This window comes from Choristoneura fumiferana, chromosome Z, assembly GCF_025370935.1.
Source record: "Choristoneura fumiferana chromosome Z, NRCan_CFum_1, whole genome shotgun sequence".
NCBI classification, from domain to species: domain Eukaryota; kingdom Metazoa; phylum Arthropoda; class Insecta; order Lepidoptera; family Tortricidae; genus Choristoneura; species Choristoneura fumiferana.
The window spans coordinates 8,904,037-8,929,032 of record NC_133472.1 but is presented as its reverse complement, the minus strand read 5'-3'; the positions used below and the strand labels follow the sequence as shown (position 1 = coordinate 8,929,032).

The window sequence follows — 24,996 nt, the reverse complement described above, 5'->3', positions numbered from 1 at the left end:
GCCCATGGAATGCTTCCGAATCTGAACGTGGGTGCATCCGTTCAATCCCGAATTGAAACATGTTGGACATCCTCCGTCAAATTGTTTATTAGTTGTTTTACCCACGCCCCCGTAATTTACTCTTGCAAACTGGGACCAATAAACATACTGAACTTTGCTAACATAAACAGTAAATATAATTGAAAACATGGCTCTAAATAGCACTGCATTTATTTTAGTACAAAGTACAAATATTATTCTGTTCAATGAAGTTCATTATAGGTGATATAAATTTTTGCATAAATTAAATAGCTTGAATTATCTTTGGTAGTTGTAGATAAATAAATCTGCAAAGCTCGTTATAAGTCTTTTGTAAAATGATTACTCACACTCTATACATTCCCATAAATAGCAAATAATCCAGTTCCGTGTTGTGATTTGGCCTGATTTTAACTGTTTCGTGCCAAAAATATTATTCCCGCATCCAGCGGCAATGCAGATGTGCTATTTCACGCATACCAATTGGGCCAGGAACGTGTTTCATCGCTTCACGGCAGGATGAAAAATCACAAACATTTTAAAGCATGACTTGTGATTTAACCAATACGATCTACGTGTAAACATATTATACTTTGCTATCCAATCTTTGTCTATCGGGTCCAACTTTACATCCTTGTAGAGTATAACTACGAGTATATTAGAAAAGCCTTTCGCATACACAGTCAGGTTAGGTTTGTACTGTGAGGAATACAGTCGAGGATAACGTGTTTATCGTAGCACTATAGGGCATCGTATTATGTATCTATTTACATATTTAGCATCTATGCAGGCCAAAAGTAGGCACTAAGTAGAGCAAGTAGTGCTACAATTTTTTTAGTTTTTTTTGCTTTCTCGGCGAAATCAGCGTTGTACTCGTTCCTACACTGCGTTCGGAGTCAGCGTCCTGCGCGCGCCCCACGTTCAAGCATGGCGGCATGACAGTGTTGACTCAGTCAGCTCGTCTATATGTAGTTCAGTTCACATTTTGTTCTTCCTTTTGTACTGTTTACGCCTTCGACGACGGCACCGACCTAAGCTTTTACTTTGTTTATATGTTAATTATACCCGTGAAAAGTTATGTTTATCTACTCCTTCCGGCGTTTGGCCGACATAAATCTTGGCGACGTGTAAACAATTTAGGATTTTTTGAAACTGGACTTTTATGATGAATCTTTTTAATGACTTTTTCTTCTTTCGTATTCAAAATTTAGTTACTAACCGTGATCTGCATCACGTCTTAATAATAAAAATATGAATAGCTTGAAATTAAATAAACCGTCTACTCTTTGCTGAAGCCTGCAAAATATCGAATATTGTTTCGAGTTAGTTAGGCATAAGTAGTGTTAAATTAGCAGTTTATGTATTTTTACTTATATGTAATAATAAATTTGTGACACAACGGTCCTACTTTCCTATCGCATCGCGGCTATTTATCACCGTTGCTCAATCATTGCACAGTTGTCGTTGTACACACTAACGTTAGTCCAAACATATATATCAGTGTTTACATGTAGGTTCATTACATCTGCTACGCGCCCCATCGAATGGCTATGAAGGGGGAATCGCGGAGGTTTTATCGAAGTATGGTGAAGCTGCGTGCCCCCGTTTCGGCTATCAGTGTTAATTTGTACAAGTGAAGTTTCAATTAGTGCACTGCACGCTTAAAACTTGCTTACGGCTACGGCTGAGCACATGGACCCCGCGTGGAGCGACGATGAACTCGACTGGCTTTGGTTTGGTATGTACGAGCGCTCTATTTAGGGGCTGTTTAACCATCTATTCGAACAAAACAAATGGAGACGGCATCACATTTAACCGTCAGTTAACACTAATCAATGGATGGTGAAACAGCCCCTTAATATCGTTAAGGCTTTATTTAAGTGCGTGACATAAACTCAGGTTTTAGGTGTCCTGTACAACCTTATTTTTATAAGAGTGATTTAGAGTGATTTATGTGTAAATTCTGTAGCATCTTATAAGGTAAACCTACGAGTGCTCGTAGCTGTCCCAGTAGCTGGCATTTTTATTCTTATGCCATTAGCAATAGAGATGACAGCAGGGTGTCGTCTATTGGGAATTAGCGTGTCGAGCTGCACTTGTACGTTTACCTTAGGTAATTCTATCTTTGAGATAACTTTTTGTTTTGCAATTCATGAATGAAATTGTTTTTTCATTCATATTCTTTAATAGTAGTTATTTGTTGGTGTTCTTATTTATGGACATTCATATTGTAACAAAGTAATTATTCATCGGGTTATTTTTTGATTTTAATATTGCTCACTTGCCTAATCCGACACGTGCTTTCAAAGATTTCACATCCTTTGATAAGCGAAGGTGGCGATAAGGGCCCCGAAGCTCGGTATCTTATCGAGCTAGGTTTTTTTTCTGCAAACCAACCTTTAAGTCGTAGATGCACTCGGCCGTGGCGCATAAGTAAATAAGGGTTACCAAACGGCACTGAGCTCCATAAATAATAATCACCATCATCAGCCAGAAGACGGTCACTGCTGAACAAAGGCCTCCCCCTTAGAACGCCACAATGAAAGACAACTCGCCACTTGCATCTACCGGTTACCCGCAATTTTCACGATGTCGTCAGTCCACCACGTCGGAGGCCTGCTAACGCTTCGCTTGGCTTCCATAAATAATACAGGCATTAAAACAAGAATGATGCATACATTATTTTTGACGTAAGATGAACCATATCGAAAATACTGCTGGTCCAGCAGTGGTGTAGGGGTTATAGCACGCAGCACGGATTGCTGAGGACCTGGGTTCGATTCCCAGTGCTGGTCTCTTTTTCTGGTTTTTCTGTGCATCCATGTCTCAGTTTGTATTTTCGATATGGTTTCACGGGATACCTGTAAAAGTATCAAATTTGGAGTTGAAATAAAAAAATACAAAAAGACTCCAAAAAACAATTATAGTAAGATGAACCCTAACTGAACCGGTGTTACTCGTATAACTACGGGGTTTTGCTTGCACACGTAGCCTTATTGTATTTTGTAAAGAGATGTACCTTTAATTCAAAGAGGAAATAAACTTAATTGAACTAAATAGTAATCCCTTCACACAAGAAGCTATAAGATGAGAGACTAAAGCTACAGTTACACTTACCCTCATAGTTACAATAATCTCGGTTCACTTTACGAGGAAGTCGCATGCTGGAAATCTCAGTACGAATGGGTAAATTGTTATGGAAATCCTTAGTCACACGAGGATAGTGGTAGCCCTAGGTGCGTCGCGCGTTGAGCTGGATGGTTGGTAAACACAACAGTCGGCAGGAGACCGCGCCGCGCGCCGAACGTTCCCACCGGCCCGCGCCTCGCCTCGGCCCACGAGTGGCCCTCGGTTGTGCCTCGCCACGCGCCCACAATACGCAGGATCTCCGCTTGTGGAATTACATCTGTGACCGTGCTTTTGTTTGATACCTCACAATAGACTGTAGTGTGTTACACTGTTTTTAAAAAATACCGACGCTGTTATTAACTAAGTAGGTACATTAAGTTCCATGATTCGCACGACTTCGAGGTTAATTTAATCATCGTCCGCGACGTAATTTTCAAAGTTTAAAAGTCGAATCCATTGACCGTGTTGTGTTCGATTCACAAATTGTCGTTACGAATCGCGGAATATCCGTAGCAAATCTTTACGTACATAAACTCTTTAGTTTGCCTTACCGAACAAGTTTGTAAACAAGTTTATGTAAGTTACATAATCGCATCAATTCGGACTTTCAAATGTCAAAGACGAGCTCTCGTGTGTACAATTGTCAAGTTTCGCGGCGGCGGCAGTCGGTAGTGGCCTCGTAGGGCACTGTAGGGAAGTGTAGTGTAATAATCAATTAATCATCCAGCAAATCGATTGACTCTGCTGGCCCCAGCATCGTATCACACGCCGCTGGACTGCTCCGTATGTGGGCAGCCTATATTTAGCCTGCCGCACTTCCACACCGATCGTCACCCTTTGCAATGACATTCACCTTCTAACTTATACTATCAACAAGCTGCTACTTAGCTGAATTTGTGTTTTATGGATAAAGGATTCTTAATAGCATACTTTATTCTAGAGCGAAATGAAGCAAATTATGAGATGTAAGTAAATATTAAAAACAGCGAATTTCAAAGGTCGCTAACTACTTTTCACATTTTCAAGGCATACCTTTCAAAAATCCTAGGATCGAGCGTCGGACGTGACCATTACTTCTCGGTTCAATTGTCATCAAAGAAAATACTTTTGGTACGCTCGAACGATTTCATATTCTGTTTCTTGTCAACAATCATTTTTGTGTAGATTTATTTTTTGTCACCAAAATGTTTTTAAAGCTTGCCCGGGAGTCGAAGTCATATCTTTTTAGTTGCAATGTGACGTCATGTGATAAAAACTATTCTAAAAGACTACTTTTTTCTTACGTGAGTAGTGTAAGCAGCGCCAAAAATAAATCCGTTAAAATCCGTCTTTCATTAAGTATAAAAATATATATATATTATAGTTGGCAAGTTCATCCATCAACATCAAGTAGGTATTTGGCGTGATGCACGCACGCACAGCCAGAAGTAAAACTTACGCATTTCAAAACTTTGCTTCAAGGACTCTATTTGGCTTCATAGGTATTGCCATGCTTCTGCTTGGAAATTGTATACCTACCTACGATGCTCAGACGAAATCTCTAAAAATAATTACCAATACCAACCCTGTAATTAACCTGAACCAGAAATTCGTGTTTATTATTCGAGTTACAAGTTAGGTTTAAATATAGTCAATACCATTTCATGACAATTTTAAAGAGACCATCAGGTTACTGCGGTACCAATTCATTACCTACTGCCGATTAGGTTTACTTCAAACCAATTAATCTGATATGTATGTCCTGTACAATTCGGCGTTATATCCGGTGCATCGTTCTGGTTGTTATTGTTACATATGGTTTTAACACATTTTTTCCACACACGACTTTATATATTTCACCTGCATACTGCTTAACCTGATGATCCCACAAATACTTAAGCAGAAGCAAAAACTTGCGTATTTTGTTACCAAGTAAACTGGATACGCTCATATAAGCAAATTATGAGGTCGGAAGCATCTGCCGCGCCGGGTGGTGGAAATCACGCGTGCATATGTCGCGGCACAGCTTGCGAGCGCCGGCGCAGGCCCGCATCCCGCTACCTGCGCGCATAGCCTGCATAGCCCCCTCGCAACTACAATGTCCACAATACAACCTGCTGCACAGTATTGTTCTAACATAGAAAAAACCCACGCTTTGTCGACAAGTGCGTCATCACTCACTGCACTTGAAATGATCTTGAGGCTTGGAATGCTCAAGTTTGACTTACGAAATAGACGAAACTTGTAACCGTCAAGCATTATTATAGCGGCATTAATTACGAATACCTACCTAAGTGAATGTTATGACATGCAATCTTGCAAACATTGTCGGAATTTGAAAATTTTCGTTCAAAATGCAGGTAAACGATCACGTAAACGATCATAATAGGATGGCCGGCCGTATCTCTTTGTCAACCCGGGCACGTTTTTCACCCATAGGCACCGTGCATCACTTGTTGTATGCGCAGAGAATTTGATACCGGCGGTTCAACAGACGCTGGAATTTTAATCGCCGTTATATGAAAAATACGCGCTCAAATATCATTTTACAAGAGAGATTTGCGAATCCTCTAGCTTTCCTCAGATATTGATTGCTCTATCAATTTCTTTAACAAACATTATTTTAGTAGGGATGTAAATTGACGGCGTTTGCGTGTAGTTGCGGCTCTCCAATTTTTTAACAGGCGGATTCCCGTTTAAGTTTCTCGTCGGCAGCGTAATAAATCGCGCTAGTGAGTCCCGGTGACAGATAAGAGCGTGGTTATCGTCACCGGCCGAATTCCCCGAGAACACCATAACTGCCGCGAGAAGTCGCGCATGGATAATTTGGGATTGCCGAAAGCTTTTTTATGTTAAACAACCACACCCCGTCATTAACTCCGCCATATAGTTACCTTTTTCGGTACCTATTAACTCTCCGTAAGTTGTCATACTTCTCGTACATTGATGGTCATATATTTGGTTTTGTAAAAAAAGTTACCTTTCCTGTTGTAACGAGATCGAACCGGTAACCTGATATTCACAACGCCGTGGTCTTCACAGTTGACTCGCTGTCGTCGAGTTTCATCATTTTGTTGGACATGTTTGTATATCCCTAATTGATTGGCTAAGGTGAGCCAAGTTCGGTGTAAGCATAAGTGAGACCCCTAATCGGTAGCCTCGAAAGCTTGTGTCCTGTGTAGTGTTTGTCGTCGATGTATCTAGACACTAAGTAATTGAGCTACATAGCAACATTAGCCGACTAAATACGACAATCAACTAGTGAGCGTGCGAGAATGTACTTAAAGTGGGTAATTAATTACTTTAGTGGATTGCCGTTTACTGTAAATTGTATCGGCTGTAACGACGTCATGTGACTTCAAAGAGACTGAAGTTATTTGTGTTCCATACGATGTGATCTTCCATGGTTATTATTTTTATATTATAATTCAATTGCGGTGTTTATAAGATGTACCTACTATCTATTGGTTTGTGTTGTCTTATTTTTATATGACAAGTATTTAGAAGATCGATGCCGCGGTCAAAGCCCCTGTTGTCTATTTTCCGGTACTTACCTGGTGTGTGGCCGAACACGTTTATTAAAACATGTCAAAATATTTACTTAGTGCATTTTGAATGAAAACTTCAATACCTGAAATTAACGACCGGTTGAAAATGAATGTTGTTGTGTAGACTTTTTTAAATATCAAACTTGATAGTGGAATGAATTTCTGATTTTAAAAGTCATACAAACAGGCACGGACATTATTTTGAATAAAAAATATGCTCCTTTGATTCAGACATTTCTTCGTGGAGATCCATTTATTATAAATAAAAAAAATGTCGACCATACCAAAATCTCTTTGGTTTATTATTATGTATGTGTAGGTATACATACGCAGTTTGCTATGTATAAGCGAAGATAGAATACTCGGATGAAACAGCCAGGAATATTCGAATCTGCTTAATCACTTAATTAGTTATTACACATAACAAGTAATTTGAACCAACTAACTATAATTAAAATATTGTACTAAAGATCCGACACATACTAATAATTGAATTACTAACTATATTTAAGCCTCTTTGGTTATGTTCACGGAACTAAGGCTGGGATTAAAATTTCCGTTACTTGTAAAGTTACACCTAAAACTGAGTAGGTATCTATTTCACTCCAGGCTCGGGCTCTTACAGTTTAGTCTAATTTAAAGGGCAGTCTGTGTTATGTAAGTGAAACACCACAATCCTCAAGTGGTCGTGCGGCGTAGTTTACTAATTCGGTATTATGCCTTTAGAGATAGTCACGAATTCAATCTCGACGGTGTATTAAGTTAACTGGCATTTATGTTGAGACGAGCTCTGACTCCTTTTATCACAGTAAAAGACAGGACTGACATTTAAATCGCGGTTTGGGAGACTTAAAAAGAGTTTCCCTTGTTTCCTTTTGTATTACTTTAGTAATAGAAACCAGCTAGTCAGAAAATCTTACCTCTGCATCGGACTAATTCATTTACTTACTCTCAATAAAACACATGTTTCAAAAACTAGCTGACCAATTCTCAGGCAGCTTAGTCGAATTAGTCAGTAGCACACAGAAATTCTAGCCTCAAGCACAGAAAGTAATAGTACAACCTAAAGGTGTTCCCGTATGTGCTCTAACAACTCGGGATAGCGCATGGATGCGTGCTGGCGTTCGTCCAAACAACAGTTTATAACTGACACTGTTTACGAAGCTGGCGCGCGTCACAGATATGCTCGCGCGGCAAAAAGACGGACCGATTTCACACAATACCGTGCCACATCATAATTATACCTTGATTGAGGCTGGCTTTATAGCGTTGCCTCTAAAATCAAGGGTTTTTAGATTTACTGTTTGGACGCTCTTGGTAACGCTGCAACCACACATAACTACTTCAGGCAACGTTGTCATGTCATTGTTGAAGTAGGAACATAATATTATATTCGCTATATAACGAACATGATGTGAGCTTTGATCTTTGTTAAAAACATTGTAAAACGACAGCACTAGATGACAATAAGCGAAAGGCAACAAATAAACTGCTGTAACTATGAATTTATTGAATTAAAAATACGGCTTCCGAAACTAACACGAAAACAGCTTCTTGTTACCTAATGATAATTTTTGCACGGGTGTCACTTTCTATTGCAGCTGCAGATAAATATTTATATACATATGGCATGTATCGGCTGATACCCGATTGGAATACTCTCACTATTCTCACAAAACGACAGTGATCATATTCATGTTCGGTTCGGCGCGGCATGCTCTGGTTTCAGTTAGTACGAGACAGTACGAGTAGCTACAATTTATACTAGAATTTGTTCTCGCGCAATAACGGTTTTTATCTCGTCTGTACACGGCAACTGCAAAGAAATGTGTTAACAATAAATGTCGAATCGACATGCTCTACATCAGCCCTAAAAGCCTGTGTTGTGATTTATTTTTATTGCCCGCTCTCCTTTTACCGTAGTTCACATCTTGCACCGAGAGTCAATGAAATCGACAATTCTACTCTCCTTTCACATGATTTCACTTTTTTACATAATCATTTATTAATTCAACACTTTAAACGTTTTATTTATTAGCTTCTATTTGCATGGTTTAGCGATAAAAACCCTTTGGTCAAAGATGAAGTACCTGCAATATACCTACACTCGTGAAAGTGCATAACTAGGTATATTTTTGAAACAGTTTTGAACATTATATAAAATATATTCATATTAGGGTGAAGGCACCAATCATGTACATGTTAAGCACAGTAGTATCCAGTAATGGACAGCAATGATTCAATGCCTTTATAGCTCACCATTCATGAACTTTACCAGTTATGATCATCAGTTATCTGTACCACTACCATGAGTTTACAGTGACCGTACTCGATAGTGACGGCGTAAATTATTTGTATGAAGAATTGTACAGCGCCTCTACAAATAATTAACGCCGTCGCTATCGAGTACGGTCACTGTAAACTCATGGTAGTGGTACTGCACATAAGTGTTATTAGTTTTAGAAAAAGTAGCGCACGTTTCTTAATATTAGGTTAGCGGAAAAAATATTCCATTATTGGTTCCTGTCCATGACTGGTGCCCTCACCCTACTACTGAGTCAAAACATCAAATTTGTCTAGACAAATTCCCTATCCTATCTCTAGGGATAATGAGTATCCCAAGACTTTTTATGTGTGTAGAATATATAAACGTGATGTTATGAGTATTCTTTTTAAACCGACATCAATGCAAGAAGCAAAACTATTATTAAGTGATACCTACCTACTGAAATCGCTCCGTGTTTAGAAATATAAAACAATCGTCACTAATGGAAGTCCCTGAGTAAATCATGTTGAGTTTGCGTAAGATAAAAAGTGTGCAAAGAAACCTCACACGCAGGTCGGTCGCATTGATTGAATACTAAGATTTGTGTCAGTCAGCCGATGCACCCGACACCCGCGACGCACTCCGACCGTGTTCAATGTTCCACCTCGCAAACACAATTCTATCCCCACACGGATCATAAAGAAAAATATTTGTGTTGCGTCCTTGTTTTAAATTCTCATATCGCTTGGAATACATGAAATGTGGCCCACATTCTCTGTTCTAATCATAACGCGGACTATTTCTACGATGTTCCACGTAAACTCAATGTCGTGTTAATGGTATTGATTAATGTTGGTAGGTCTTTATTTCCCCGAGCAGTTTTACTTTAATCGTAAGGAATGCCCACAATTGGGTACCTACCTCTCTACTGCAGCTTAATAGTTTAGCTCGTATATGGAAAATTGACGATGAGGCAAGGAATTAGCTTTGTATAAGTAGGTTTGTCTGACCGAAACTAGTGTCTAAATACAACTGAAACCGAGACCGAATTGTTTCTGTTTAAAATAGTTTCAGACGAAACCAAAACCTTTACAACCGGGTGGCGTAGCTAACTCTACGACGATTGCACCCAAATGCTGAACGAAAGCACACGATTGGCTTCGGTCCCAGTTCCGGCAAAATTAATACCGAAACCGAAACTCTAACTTATCGCCTAAACCGAAAGTTTCTTCGGACTCTATTTGTTAAGTTGTGACGGGCTATCAGTTTCGTACAAAGTCGCAGACGTCTACATTATGCAGTTATTTACTAACGCGCATGCGAGGCCGGGCACACGCACAAACCTAGCATTCTATTGGCACACTTCTCTAACGAAAGTTGGTTACTTATTCTACTTTTTGCGTATTCCTCACGATTAGCTGATCAATTGATCCACTGCACTATTGGACCGATTGATATGGTAATTAAAGTTTTAAAGTGAGCATGAATTTATACACTTTTTTGGGTTCCGTATCCAAAGGGTTCCGTATTCAAATACCTTGTCGCTGTCTTTTGAACCATAACAGCAAGACCTGAAATTTTATAACGTGTATTAGAATGACCGCTTTGACAAAATAGTTTTTTTTTAAATGGCGTTTTGCGCGATTTAATAATAATGGTACACAAACCTACCTAATCCAAACCCTACTCTACTCGCTCTTAGCTGGTTTTTCATTGCAGTTAGAGCTTACGTGAAGTACGTATATCATAGTTAGATATGGACATAATATTCACGTTTTTAGGTCAAAGTTTTTTTTCGTCGATCTCGTTACCTTAGATAAAAGATTAAGCTGTAACAATAATCTGACGTAGGCGGTTTGGATACTTACATTTTCGCGGGCGATAAGAAGTAAGGTAACGAAAAAGAAGAAATGAGGTAGAGCTACGAAATAACCTGAAACATGTCCAGCTAAAACTCTATTTAAGACGTGAGTTATCCGTTACAATATCATTTAGTACCTATAAGGTATAGGTGTCAATTATCATTTTTTCTTTGCTTACCATGTCGATTTTTCTATGTATGTATCTATTTAGTTTCTTTCTATATTGCTTATCATGTGGTTAATCATTAAATTTATTTCGATTGTCGTCTGTCCGTCCGTATGTCACAGCCACTTTTTTCCGAAACTATACTTAAGAACTATACTGTTGAAACTTGGTAAGTAGATGTATTCTGTGAACCGCATTAAAATTGTCACACAAAAATAGAAAAAAAAACAATAAATTTTGGGGGTTCCCCATCATACTATTAGAACTGAAACTCAATTTTTTTTCATCAATCCCATACATGTGGGGTATTTATGGATAGTTCTTCAAAAATGATATTGAGGTTTCTAATATCATTTTTTTCTAAACTGAATAGATTGCGCGAGAAACACTTCCAAAGTGGTAAAATGTGTGCCCCCCCCCCCTATAACTTCTAAAATAAGAGAATGATAAAGCTAAAAAAAAATATGATGTACATTACCATGCAAACTTCCACCGAAAATTGATTTGAAAAAGATCTAGTAAGTAGTTTTTTTAATACGTCATAAATTGTAAAGTAAAGGAAACTTTTATATTATGTTACTTGCTGCTACGGAACCCTTCATGGGCGAGTCCGACTCGCACTTGACCACTTTTTTAATATTCCACAGAAGCGAGCCCACGGGATAAAGCTAGCAATAGTTATATTGGATGTTGTTTTGATAGACAATTATCGTCTAAGCTGCTGTAAGGCAGTCAAGGTCAGGAGATGAATCATCGATGAGAGTGTGGGCGTGTTGCCGTTGAGCATCACGATTTTCTCTCTTCAGAATACGAGTACTTACGTATTGTGCTGTTCTTGCACGTGATAATCGAGTCACTGTGACGTAACCGTCATATTTCCATAAGTATAAGCATTTTTTTAGTATGAAAACCTTATTAAAGGTAATGTTTTACCAATTTACCTATATGTTGTAAATTCTCACAGTCCAAGTTGCTGCTAATTTTTGATTCAGAAGGTGTACTGCCTCTTTAAAAGTAGGACAGAGTGAAGGACGGACAAACGGGCAGACGATACACCTAGAGTTTGCTCCATACAATAGCGTTCCGTTCTTTTTAATACAAAGTTCTTATGAGCATTGCAGTCGGGTGGGTGCATAGGTAATAGAGAAGGATTATTCTCTTTTTTTGAGATTTTTTTTATACGGAAACTTACACATACAACTACATAGTGCACGCCCCGGTTCTAACGTTTGGCATTTCGTCACTACTTTGAAAAAATCTCGAATCTCAAATCAATACGTCAGCAAAATTGAACCTTGACCCAATGGTCATAAAGTGTATTCAGAAAAGTTATCCATTTTGAGATACAAGTTTTTTTTAAGTAGTGACGATTTATATTTATAAGGCAGGTATAGGTACCTACTTTGTAAAACTCATCTGTTGCCAAACTAAGAACTACTAAGCTACTTAGCTTAGTAATAAAATAGCTTAATTAGAATGTGTTTTCCTTTTCATGTCATTGCTGCAATGAAACTAGCCTAGCTTGGCACTATTTGCACAATTTTATTAATTTATTACTTATTCTGCTAATCGCGAAAGCAAAACTTTACTTCAACCGCGCTGGAAGTTTGAAATAAGTAAGTTTGTTGGTAATATCGAGTGTTTGGTTTTCTGTTTAACGAAGGATTTGTTATCTTGTTAGTAGAATAGGCCCGTTACCGCCCACTACCGGCTAAGACTCTAAGTTGATCTCCTACGCAAGTGATAAGTACTGCATGTACCTGTTAGGTGCAACAACAGTTACAGGTACAGGTTAATCCATACTAATATTATAAATGCGAAAGTGTGTGTGTTTGTCCGTCTTTCACGTCGAAACGGAGAGACGGATCGACGTGTTTTTTGGCATAGAGATAGTTTCTGGGCCAGAGAGTGACATAGGCTACTTTTTATCCCGGGAAAATGCACAGTTACCGAGGGAACAGCGCGCGATAACCGAATTCTATGCGGGCGAAGCCGCGGGAAAAAGCTAGTAGGTTATAATGTTTGTACATATTTTAAGGTGATCATTATGTATTTATTTAAATAACTGCGAGTATGCCGATGTGTTGTGAATCACGCAGTCAAGGTCAGTTATGAAACAAGAAAAAACTGCTGTAGGCGAATTAATTATTCCGAATACCATAGGAGTTTTCCGTAGAGCTGTTTATATTCGTTAACGTACCACGTTGCTTATATAGGATATGATTTAGAACGTTAAAAATATACCCAGTCTTGTTCTTTCTCATATCGATAACCTGGTACCACAACCGGGACTTATAGCGCTATATTATAAGTTAACGAGTGGAGTTGACTGACACTTCGGTGAATAAAGAAACTCTAAATAAGTCTTAAGATCATGAACCAACTGCACCGTACGTAACTTATTACTGTAGAACTATTTCACAGAAAATGTCATAGACAGTCATAGTGATTCGACAGGAAATAAAAAAACGGCCAAGAGCGTGTCGGACAAGGCCCAGATAGGGTTACATAGCCATTACGAAAAAATCAAGAAATAATTTTCTAAGGATTTCGTATTGTGTATGGAATACAATAATACAAACAATTCAAATATTCTTTATTGCACACCATAAATCAGTACAAAAAACTTATAATATAAACACTTAGATTCAGGGTAAAATACACGTAATTTTCCAAGTTTACGTGTATTTATACCTTAGGCTGATATTTACTCTTAAACTACTAATAATTCTCAAGCAAGCTTAGCCGTTATAATTTTCCTTGTAAATTTTATATATTTACTACCATTTTGATTTTTATTTAATTTTTCCACCCAATAAGACTGTAGAGGGGAGGGAACGCTCGATTTTAATGAAAATTTGCACTTTAAAGTTGAATATTTCGCAAACATATCACTGATTCGAAAAATCGTCGTGGCAACCCCCCAATGGCTCTAAAAAACCTATCCAACGATACCCCACACTATAGGGTGTCGAGAAAAAAAATAACCCCCACTGTACGTCTATGAGAAGTACAGTCAAAAAAAAATTTTTTAGGTTGTCTTATTTTACCACTTTGTCGGCGTAACTAATATGTATATTCGTGCCAAATTACAGCTTTCTAGTACTAACGGTCTCTGAGCTTAGCAGCGGACAGACAGACAGACAGACATGGCGAAACAATAAGGGTAGGAAACTACGAAACCGTTGACTACGAAACCCTAAAAACTAATGGTTCAACTGGAAGTCAAACAGGTACATACATGTAGCGTCTTTTAATTCACAAAACGCTATTGCAACGTGTTAAATATTGATCTTACATACCTGTTATTGTAATTATGTACGTAGATATCCCCAGCTCTCAAGGCCAACTTCTTCCTACTGTTGTAAGCAAGCTGCATGCCAGTTTTACTTGCTTTACGACTGTTAATCATCACTTTATTACTTTTATTGCATTTGCCCTGCATTCATTTTTCCAATGTTTATTAGGTACGTAAAGTATTTGTTATCACGCCGGTGTACGTTTTTAGACGTAAATATGTTGAGTAGCCACACAGTTGCAAATTATAAGTTAATAGTACCCGTTCTGCTCTATGATTTGATTACGTTTGATATCAAGCAATATAAATTAATAAAACTGCTAGTGCTGCTCATTGTGTGGTTGAGACGCTCGCCACGCAATTGTTTGGTACCTGAAGGCACCTACAGAGAAGACTCTCACTTACCGCGCCGATGTGGCGCCGAGGTTGCACGCAGTTTTGCCTAGACCGATAGGGATGTTATACATACTAACGTAACATTTTTTAATGCTTAACTACTACCTTTAATATTATAAATGCGAATGCTTGAACTGCTGGACGGTAGGTACATCGGTATTGAAAACAAAACAATTGGCCAAAAAGTAAATTACCAGGTTGTTTCTCTCTATGAACTGAGCCGTCGGATAATCTTAATTTTTAAATTAAGAAACACACGGTCGATATGCCATTAATGTGAGAATAATTACGGATTAATGTCGAATCATTAACGAACATCATCTTTTTTGATACTGTCAACTGGGGATAATTTATTTGATTGCTGTATAAATTATCCATCATGAACGACTGAGCAAACCTTCGCAGATGTGCCAGTGCTAATTGGTTGACTTCGCATTTTGATACATATTGAGGGTATTTAAAACTTTAGAGACTTCTAGTTTTATCCCGCGGTTTCGCTTTCGTGGTAGAATGAACAATTGGTTAGATTTACCTTCTGGGTTTCGAAAAATTCCTTTTCAGTGCATCTCAATGATCGTCATGGAATATTTCTGCGAAATAACAAGCTTCAGTGGTTTAAGCTGCGCGTTCAGTATCGTTCTTCTTTTATAGCTATCAATAGATAGATAACGTTTCAAGTTTGACTGAGTAGGTGAGTAGTATCTGTATTGAAAAATGTTGATGTAATTGCTTGATGCTGTAACTATTGTGTTTTTTACTGTGTCGTAGAGCGGTGGGATAGTAAAGCTATCCTTAAACACCCGGTCGGCATTCCACGGTATCTCTGTTTGCCTCGCCTTGGCTTAAAATAATTACACAAGTGTAACGGCGCCCGCGCAGCCGATCCGAGTCACCCTCGACGTTCCCCTCGCTACCTGGCTCTAGGCTCCCTCAAGCCTTTTACAATAAAGCCATGCATATTATCAGTATCACAGGTTTATATTCATAGAGGGGTTACTTAAATATATAATTATTATAATATTATAACATAATTATGTTTATTGTCAATTTTTTTTTAACGAAACATAAGTTATTGTCACTGATTATGCAGTTGCCAGTGATAGCTTCACTTTTCAAAAGTGATTTTGTAATGGATTACGAACTCGTTTGAGACCAACGTGACTTTCACTTTCGTAATATTGATAATACAAAAATGCTGGTGGATTCTGGTTAAAAGGGTAAGTCCGAGTAAGAAAACTGAACTTTTGTAGGATTAATCGTGTGTCTGCCTGTCCGTATGTTATACAACTGCTCAGAGTATACTGGACCGATTAGCTATACACTTCTGTTTGAGTATTCGTGAGCTCTTTTGGATGACAAGTAAAAAATATGATTAACATAAAAAATAATTAATAGATTGTCTGTTGGACGGAACCGTCTCCACAGAAGTTCGACTCGTACTTACCCGGGGTTTTATGTAATGTTCACATTATGTAAATTTATGATCTTACCTCAATGCTTTGCTGAACTGACGCCTGACTAATTAATTAAATTCGTCTTAGTTGTATAAAACAAATATCTGATGTCAGAAAACATTTCTTTTCTGCTGAGCGGAACTGGTGAGGCGGATCTAAGGATAGCGCGGTTTTTTCACCAAGTACCCACTTTTCAATGTTGCGTGCGTGCTACGCTATAGATTCTTCGTAGTTGCATCGGCCTATATGCAACCATGTTAATTATTGGAGCACGTTCGAATTTCAAACTGTGAATTGTAAATAAACGGTCCGTCATGGAGGGCGCGACGCTGTGGCCGCGCCGCGTGTTGGCGTCTCGCTTGGTCTCAGTGCGCCGGCGCCGCTGAATGGAGACACGCGTCTGCCGCTCGGCGCGACATCACACGAAAGTCAAGACGTCTCAAAAGGGACCCAACCATGAATGGTCAACTTTCGTAACGGATATCATACGGGCCCAGTAGGGCGTTCGCGGTGTGTTGTGTCGACGGGTGTACGCGAGAATCTGTTTATGACGTTTGACTCTATTTTGGTGCGCTAACTAATTCTGTGTCGATGGTATTGTGGATGTTTCGTTATTGGCGTTGTTAGCTTTCCTCGTTAATTACCTGTTTGACAGAGGTAACGCGAGCGGTAAGGTAACGAACGTCACTGTGCGGGCGGAGCTTGAGGTCATAATTAGTGAAGCGATGTCAATTTAATCGTGCGACATTGGGCTGATAATGCCGTCAAACTAATCGTTCTATTTGAACTGGTGGTCTTGGCATCCTATTTATTTTTAGATCTGTTTAAGTCGGCATGGACTTGATAATCGAAAGCTATACGTCAGTCCACAGATACCACAGAACCACTAATAATATTAGTACCTATCTGAATTCCATCAGGTGTTCAATTTAGTTAGCTACTACTTTAGGTTTCAATTCTCGTCAAATTATAATTTCTGGTTAGTATGTAGTTCAATCGTGAATTAGGTACATGCAAAAATAGGTAGCACAATATCTGTAAGTGTGATCACACTCTACCTACTCATATGAGTAACACGAGAAGATACATATACTTTAAGTATATGTATTTACCTATGTAATATAATGTACATAGTATTATAATAAAAATATAAAAAACACCGGCTACGTGCAAGTCGGACTCGGCCAACGAGGGTTCTGTACAGTCAAGGGCAACAATATATGTAGATACACTATAAAATTTTGAACAAATATACTTACTAGCTGTTTAAATTCATAAAATAACAGCCTCTGACAGACATTATATTTTTCCCTAAAACCAACTCACGCTCGACCCATTCTCTCTATCATCATTCCGAGTTTGAGGATTGTATGTGTAAACATTATAGAGATAGAGCTAAATATGTAATATTACTCTTGTATTTTTTTATTCTTGTATTATCTTGTACCTCCCTTTATTTTTTGTTGTAGTAGCGGGAATAGCGATAATGTATAGCAACAGGAATAGGGTTCCGTTTGTCACCCTTCGAGTAAGGAACCCTAAGAAGCACTGTCCGTCTGCATGCACATATTCGTTCTGTGTTCTCGCTATTAAAACCCGGCCTTAGTTCTGAAAGGACCAATCACGCATTTTGCCAAGTACCCACTCGTGCCTACGTCGCTCTACTTGTACCAGTGGCCATATCCGTCGCAAATCGACCGCTTCCTTCGGCGTCTTCGCCTGGGCCCGGCTATTATAAACATGATTTATACCTGCCACGTCATTAGTTACGATGTCAGCGTTTGTCGCTGGCGGATGCATTTTATTTGCTTGAACAACCTATTTACAGCCTTTCATACGGGATAACAAAAGCTCGAGTTGCGTCGTCGCGCTTAGTACTTATTCCATCGGATTGAGTTCAATCGTTAGAAGATCTTTATTACTCTTAGAGTGAGCAGAAGTCATTCATTAGTTCAAACCTGTTTCAACTTTTTATTGAATGTCATATGTTTTCACTTCACATAAAACTGTTGTAGGTAAGTGAGTATAAAATAAAAGCTTTCTCCGGCACACATCGCGTGGCCCAGCAAATGTGTACGCCTAAACACAGTGATGCAATGTGCTGAACTGCACGCTGCCGTCAGCAGCTGCCAAAGTTTGTAGTAACCAATGCTATCCAAAATAGTTATTTATGTCACAAGGGAGCAAAATGGTGTATTTGCGGCGAGGGCGTACATGGAATCCAGAATGTAGCGAAGGATTCTTAAGTAGAATCCTGAGCGTAATGAGGGATTCAAGTGTTAACGCCCAAGATGAAAATAATTTTGCTCCCGAGTCGCTCATACAACTTTTCACACCGAGCATTAAGAAACTTGAAAAAAATAAATTCTAAACATTATTAAAGAACAACCAGCATAGAAAATGACGTGGCTTTCCAATTATCAACTTAAAAAAATTGCATTTGCAATAAAACACTTAGAAAAGCCTTGAACAGAAAAGTTGCACTTTGCTCCCTCTCGTCAGGGAGGAAAAGTTACTTTTCTGAAGGAGAGGTGTGAAAAGAATATTGAATCTCGATTATTAATTCGCTTTTGAGCCATTAATCCTACATCCGTGCATTTTTAGGCTAAAAAAAGATTTATAGGTCGACGCATCCACTTACTTATAAAGCATACAACTGCTAGCTGCTTATGGTTACACATTCAGCGACAGTTGTATGTATATATCAGCATACGCGTCTGACTCAGTCGATCGTACTGATGTGCTTGTGTTTTTCACCGACGCGCCGCTGTAACACTTAGTGGTAAAAGTTAGATATGTGTTATTGAATGGACACAAAGTAATAGTATTAATAATTAATCCTGTGCTGATAAGCATACGATATGAGCCGCGGTTGGGCTCTGTACCCTTAGTGTAAGTTTTGGGTTACAAAATACGCCTCGATCGCGTTCGCGTTAAAATCTCAATTTGTATGGAAACACGAACAGCGCCTCTAGCGGAACGTTTGCGATGTTCGAGTTTCCATACAAATTGAGATTTTAACGCGAACGCGATCGAGACGTATTTTGTAACCGAAAACTTGTTACACTAAGGGTACTGGTCACTCTTTATCTTGGGGAAATATCGGTCTCGTGCCGGAAAGCGCTGGCCGCGAGCCAAACATGACCTGACTCGTTTCCACAACTGTGCGTCAAACACGCCTTCGCCTGTGCTCACAGGGCTAAGCATAAGCATTCTGATGTGGTTTCCATTCAGCTCATTATCAAACCGTTGCAATTATCTCGCGTTATCGTGATGTGTTCCGTTGTTCTTATCTATTAAGCTAGGACATATCATTGCTCGACGCTCATGTCCGTTATCTTTAAGTGAATATGTGTGTCCATTTGTTATTGCATAGGTTCTCGTTACAGCATTAGTTTTGGAGTAACGAACGATTAGCGTAGGAGCTTTCATTGTTTGCAGTGGGTTGAATACGTTTATATTATGTACGTTTGTATTGTTACTTTAAAATATTGCCAGGGCAATTGGTCGTTCCGGATGGGCTAGCACCTTGAGTCGGCCTTCGGTATGATGGAAGTAGGCGCTGATTGTTTGCCCCCGACGAGAGCCTAGCAACCACGTGCCATACTCCGCTAGTGCGAATGTTAACGAGGTCTCACTTCCTCTGCGGGTTCACCGACGGTCAGCGGCCACATGTTATTTTTGCTATTGCGAATTGTAGCTAGTGAAATATGTTCGCTTTCCATTGAAAGGTTTATGACTTCACATACAATTAAATGATATTTGTCGACACCTAGTCCAAATATATTACACTCTTTATATGAATTCCGAGTGCATCGCTTGTGGAAAGTGAGTTGGTCAGCATTATAAACAAGATTTTACAATTAATACAAGTATCATTGGAAATCATTGGTGCATTACGCTGCATTTCCATTGAGATTTAAGAAGCGTCTTGTCATCGTTCTGCCTGCAATATGATGTTGTGATTAGTTGATTCTGGACGTCTCAACGGAAGCGTAGCCGTTTACGTTTGTACATTGAAAATGTGTTTCTCGTGTAATTCGTTTTTTTGGATTACGCCATTTCGCAATAAGACCAAGAGGAAGACTCGAAGGCTTTGTTCGGCTGAGCACGTATTGTAATGAAAGGTTGATTCCGCAATTTTCTCCTCGCACAACTAGGTTCACACTTCACATCCCGCTCCCACACGGAACTTTCCAGCGAAACAATGGATCGTTGAAGATTTCACTCTTTTTGTCAATGTATAAGCAGCTTATTGCGACACAGCGCTAATTAAAACCACATGTGATGAGCCCGCAATCGTAACTGTCTCTTCCTCGTCGGTAAGTTTTGCGCGTGATTCGACGACTCTTGCGCAACTCGTAAAAACACACAACACCGTCGCGACGCGGTTTTGTTTTTAATCCCGAGTCATCAATAGCAGCTCTCGCGGAAGTGATACTACGAAAGTAAACGTTATCATTACATGGTTGAAAAGATCTGCGTAAACATTTATAGTTTAAATTAGTGATTTGCCGTGGTCATTTAAATAAAGTGGTCAGGGCTACGAACGGCTTAAGCAATTACCATTGCGATAGCTTTTAATTACTTGACATTACGGTTGTTTTTCTAGAATTAAGACATTGTTATGGTGTAAGAGGCATTGTTATTTTTATAGTATGTAAAACGCCAAGCGCCATGTTAAACGTATTGATATAAATATTTTTTATTCATACGTTTTTGAGAGGCATCTCGTGCCCATTTTTTATTATCTCACTAGTCTTTGAGGGCGTTCAAGTGCTAACAAGCTCGTATACAAAGAACCAGTCTCATACATATAAACGACTCTGGCTAGGTTAGGTTGGTTACGACATTAAGCGGTGAAACATCTCATAAGTCATACGGCAAGGGCTTCATACGAATAAGTCCGCGGTACCACGGGCACAACAGAGACGTGGTGCTTTGTTCGTCTGCCATTCATTAGCCGTACGTTACATTGGTAGACCCCATTCTTTGGGAGGGCACTGAACCCAATGTTCGCCTTGTCACAAGGCGTTCCCTCTCAGTTCCCTTTTAATGTTTTTCGAGTTGGTCGCTGATTCTTCAAAGTTCCATTTCTAAATATTATAGTGTGCGTGCATTGCAATAACCTATGTAAATATTAGACTAAGGGGCTGTTTCACCATCTATTGATTAGCGTTAACCGGCGGTTAAATGTGATGCCGTCTCCGTCTATTCGAACAAAACAAATAGAGACGGCAGCACACCTAACCGCCAGTTAACACTAATCAATGGATGGTGAAACAGCCCCTAAATGATATTTCTATTAATTATTGCACTACGCACTCAAAACCCGCAGTTCATTAATTATGGACGAATATATTCTTTAGTTATTATGTATACAATGAAACTAAAAGAATTTCTTTGCTCACCCGCACCGTGCGTGCACCATACACCACCACCACCATATTCTGAAGATGAGCTCTGGTTGAGTTTGAAACGCGTTAGTGTGTTGTGGTGGTGGTGATAGATGGGTTTGTGTGTTTTGTGTGTGTTCTTACAGTGTGGAGGTGCAGGAACTGCATGAACACGCATATCTTGCATAAACTTAGCTATCATCAGGTCGCGAGTGAGCAAAAAAATTCTTTTAGTTCATTGATATGGACATCCGCAAAGTAACGCCTGATTCAATAAACTAATTATGTATATATTTTAAGCAGCCGTCGCGTAACCAAACTTAAACCCTGACATTACGCAAACTTGTTTACAAAACAATTTATCTAAATATTCTACCGTGTCGCACGTTTATAAAGTCTATTAAGAACGTTGATAGATCATTGGCGCAGTGGATCACTGATACCTTCCGATTACAGGTCCTTCACGATAACAGGAGATAAGAAACGAATATTATAACATTATTTGAAACAAATGCAGTCTTCTCTGAGAAGGTGTGTAGATCGCACGTGACGTGATAGATTATTATGGGGTTAGGTCATGCTCATGATACGAAGAACTGAACTAAATTCAAATCCATAGAGTGCTTCTTCATTGATTGCGCATGACGAACGTTTTGCGAAAATGTTGTAATAAACAAATGACATCAGCTCTATAAAAGTGCATCAGTGACTGAACTGAATTGTGATTAATAATCGTCCAAGTGTCAGTGAACGTAACTCAGTGTTTGTGACGAATGTAAATCAAATACGTCACATCATCAAAATTTGGTGTGCGTAGATTGGTTGTATCCAGTGAGGTGGTTCAGGATATGTGCCAAAATGAGTACGGAGCGGCGTCTCTCGCGGAGCTTCCACTCCTGTCTGAAGGGTTCGTCTACGGAGGAGGCAGCCGACGAGGAAGAGAGTTGTTACCACTCCTTGGGAGGACGACACTCTCTCAGTCGTCAGCCGCAGGTCTATATCGAAGACCTCTCCAACATGTCCTTGGCAGACTTTGAAACAATGCAGGAGGAGAATAATGGTTTGTAACTGAATTTGTTCCTAGGGGTTTAATTTTTGACGCATTGGTATTCGTATATAGTAAATGCGTAGCTATTTCTATATACGGGGATTAATAGATGGCCAATTAATAACACAGCATGTGTTCTTTATTATAACTATTTATACCTACCATCGTAATTGGTTAGATTATAATACTTATTTTTATGGTGGCATTTACATCGTTGTGGTGTTTGTGTTATCGAAATATGCAGTAATTACCGTTTCTGCAAGCTGCAAAAATCACCCTCATTATGCATTTTTTAACTTAATATCTTATAAGACGGTTTTTAAATAAAAAAGATATATTTTAAATAGCTTTTGCCCGCGACTTCGCTCGCGTTAAATTTGGGGTAACATAGATTTACTTTCTACAATCCTTTTTTCGTTTTTAATTAATTTTTCGGAGGATTATATTTGCAAATTTTCGAATTCAAAACTTTAAACCCCACATCTTCGGGGGTGTAATTTGAGAAACCTACATGTTTCTTTTGCCCGCAACTTCGTATGCGACATAGGATACCTAATTTCAGTAGGGTAGGAATAAGTTAATAAGTTAATTCTATATAAAACCACAATGTCCGCGATTGAATTGAAACAGGCTTCTGTTCTATTATTCCGGGAATCGATTTTTAAAAAGCTTTACTAATAGATTTTTTTTAAATTAGCTTAGCTGTTTCAGGGATTACCCGCAACAAACAATGAAACAGACAAGATTTAGATGTCCCTATCCTATGGGAATTTCGAAAAATCCTTCCTCAGTGCATCCGTAGTTTACTTACTTCTGGGATTCTTTAGGTACGTGTAGGTATACCAAATTTCAAGTCTCTAGCACAAGGTAGGTAGTTTAGGCTATGCGTTGTCTGTCAGTCAGCCAGTCAGTACTGTTTTATAGGTATACGCGTAGATAAATTGTGTTACGTAATGAGTTAATTGGTTTGGCGTAAGTATGATAGGTACTTGTTTCATGTTTATGTATTTTTATAGAGCATACTTAAGTAATAGCTTTTTTAGCTATATATTTTAGTCTCTTATCAAGTCAAGTGTGTATCATCAAAACTGAACGTACATGTAAAATTAATTATTGGAGTTATCAACCTTTTTGGAGTTTCTTTATGAGTAGACGACCCTGCCTGCAGCATCAGGTGGTGGTATGATCAGCTAGTGTTACTTTCTTTCCAATATCTTATATGTATAGACTTTCGACCCTCTTCAGCTTTATTTTTTGTATAGATGATGTAATCCCACTAATGCATGTCACGATTATAATCGTGAATGAACCTATTAGTTAGAAACGTCTCTATTTGAATGATATGCCCTGTAGTAGCATGACGATGGATGACAGATAGCGCGGACCGGTTCATGCACTCTTGTGGTCGGTGGACGCGTTCATTATGTACATATCCCGAGAATTACATTATGATATGCATTACTCCTATGCCAAGACAGAAGCCGCATTGCAGTGGCTAGAGTACCGGTCGGTGGTTTACCTAGCAAAACGAAATCACATACTAGGGACTAAATGTCGCATACTCGTACCTTCAGGAATATTGCGTCAATGTACTAAGCGAATTGAATGTGACTATTGTGTTTTAACTTGCGCTTGCGAAATTGAGTGTGTGTTGGAATTGCTAATTAATTACCTACAGTATTCATTTGATCAAATAAAACCTAATAATACTTTCATAGCTTTAAAATTGTTAAAAGATTAAAAACAAATTCGATAAATACATCGACTGGAAGAGTGGCAAACGGGAGCAAAAATTTGTAAGTTAGCTGTCAAACTGCTTGTTAAAATCGTTTCGCAGTTCAATGTCACCCCGATTTATTTAACTTAAATTACTAAAACGGAACTCATTGATTTTGAGTATGGTTACATGTACCAACTCGTACTGATATCCTTTCTTCACATGACTATATCTTAAGTTATATTGTATTCGATTCCTCGTTCATCCTTAGCGACTTATTTATATGGTATTCCGGTCTCGTTGTCTATAATTTTAAAAGCTTAAAAAAGGGTAACGTTCACGTTTAGATCACGTTCAATGTTAAATGATTCTGGTCGCGTGCGTTTGGCGCACCTGCGTCGCAGCGGCGCAGGCGCAGCCACCGCGCACATCCGGTTCCTGTGTTCCTGTCTCTTTCATGTGCAACCCTACCGCTACCGAACACTGCTTCCGTTCCATTTTACAGCCTAGGTTTTAAATAAAATTATTTGTTTTGTATTCTCAAGCTATTTGTGGAGGCACCTCTTTGTCTTCATTACTGTACCTAATATATTACAGGCCGCCGTCAATATTGTCAATCCGGTATAGTGGGATTATCCTTGGAATTCCAGCCGTTAGTAGCAGGGGCAGGTTTTTGTTTGCAGCATCAATTAAGAGAGGAAACTGAGCGGGTTGTAAAT

General features: G+C 38.9%; 1 protein-coding gene across 19 annotated transcripts in view; it reads left to right on the top strand.

The window, feature by feature from the left end:
- raskol (Ras GTPase-activating protein raskol) overlaps window positions 1–24,996 on the top strand; it is a 183,630-nt gene that overhangs the window by 116,232 nt on the left and 42,402 nt on the right. Inside the window, exons 1-2 of one of the 19 annotated variants that reach the window (XM_074111590.1) lie at window positions 3,305–3,426; window positions 21,969–22,572. The exons of 13 other annotated variants lie outside the window; for them this stretch is intronic. In XM_074111590.1, coding sequence (XP_073967691.1) covers window positions 22,371–22,572 — 202 coding nt within the window. In that variant the 5' untranslated portion in view covers window positions 3,305–3,426; window positions 21,969–22,370. Of the gene's footprint in view, window positions 1–3,304; window positions 3,512–16,499; window positions 16,711–21,968; window positions 22,573–24,996 lie in introns of those variants that run through there. 5 more of the 19 variants (XM_074111581.1, XM_074111583.1, XM_074111603.1 and 2 more) reach the window with 5 other exon arrangements.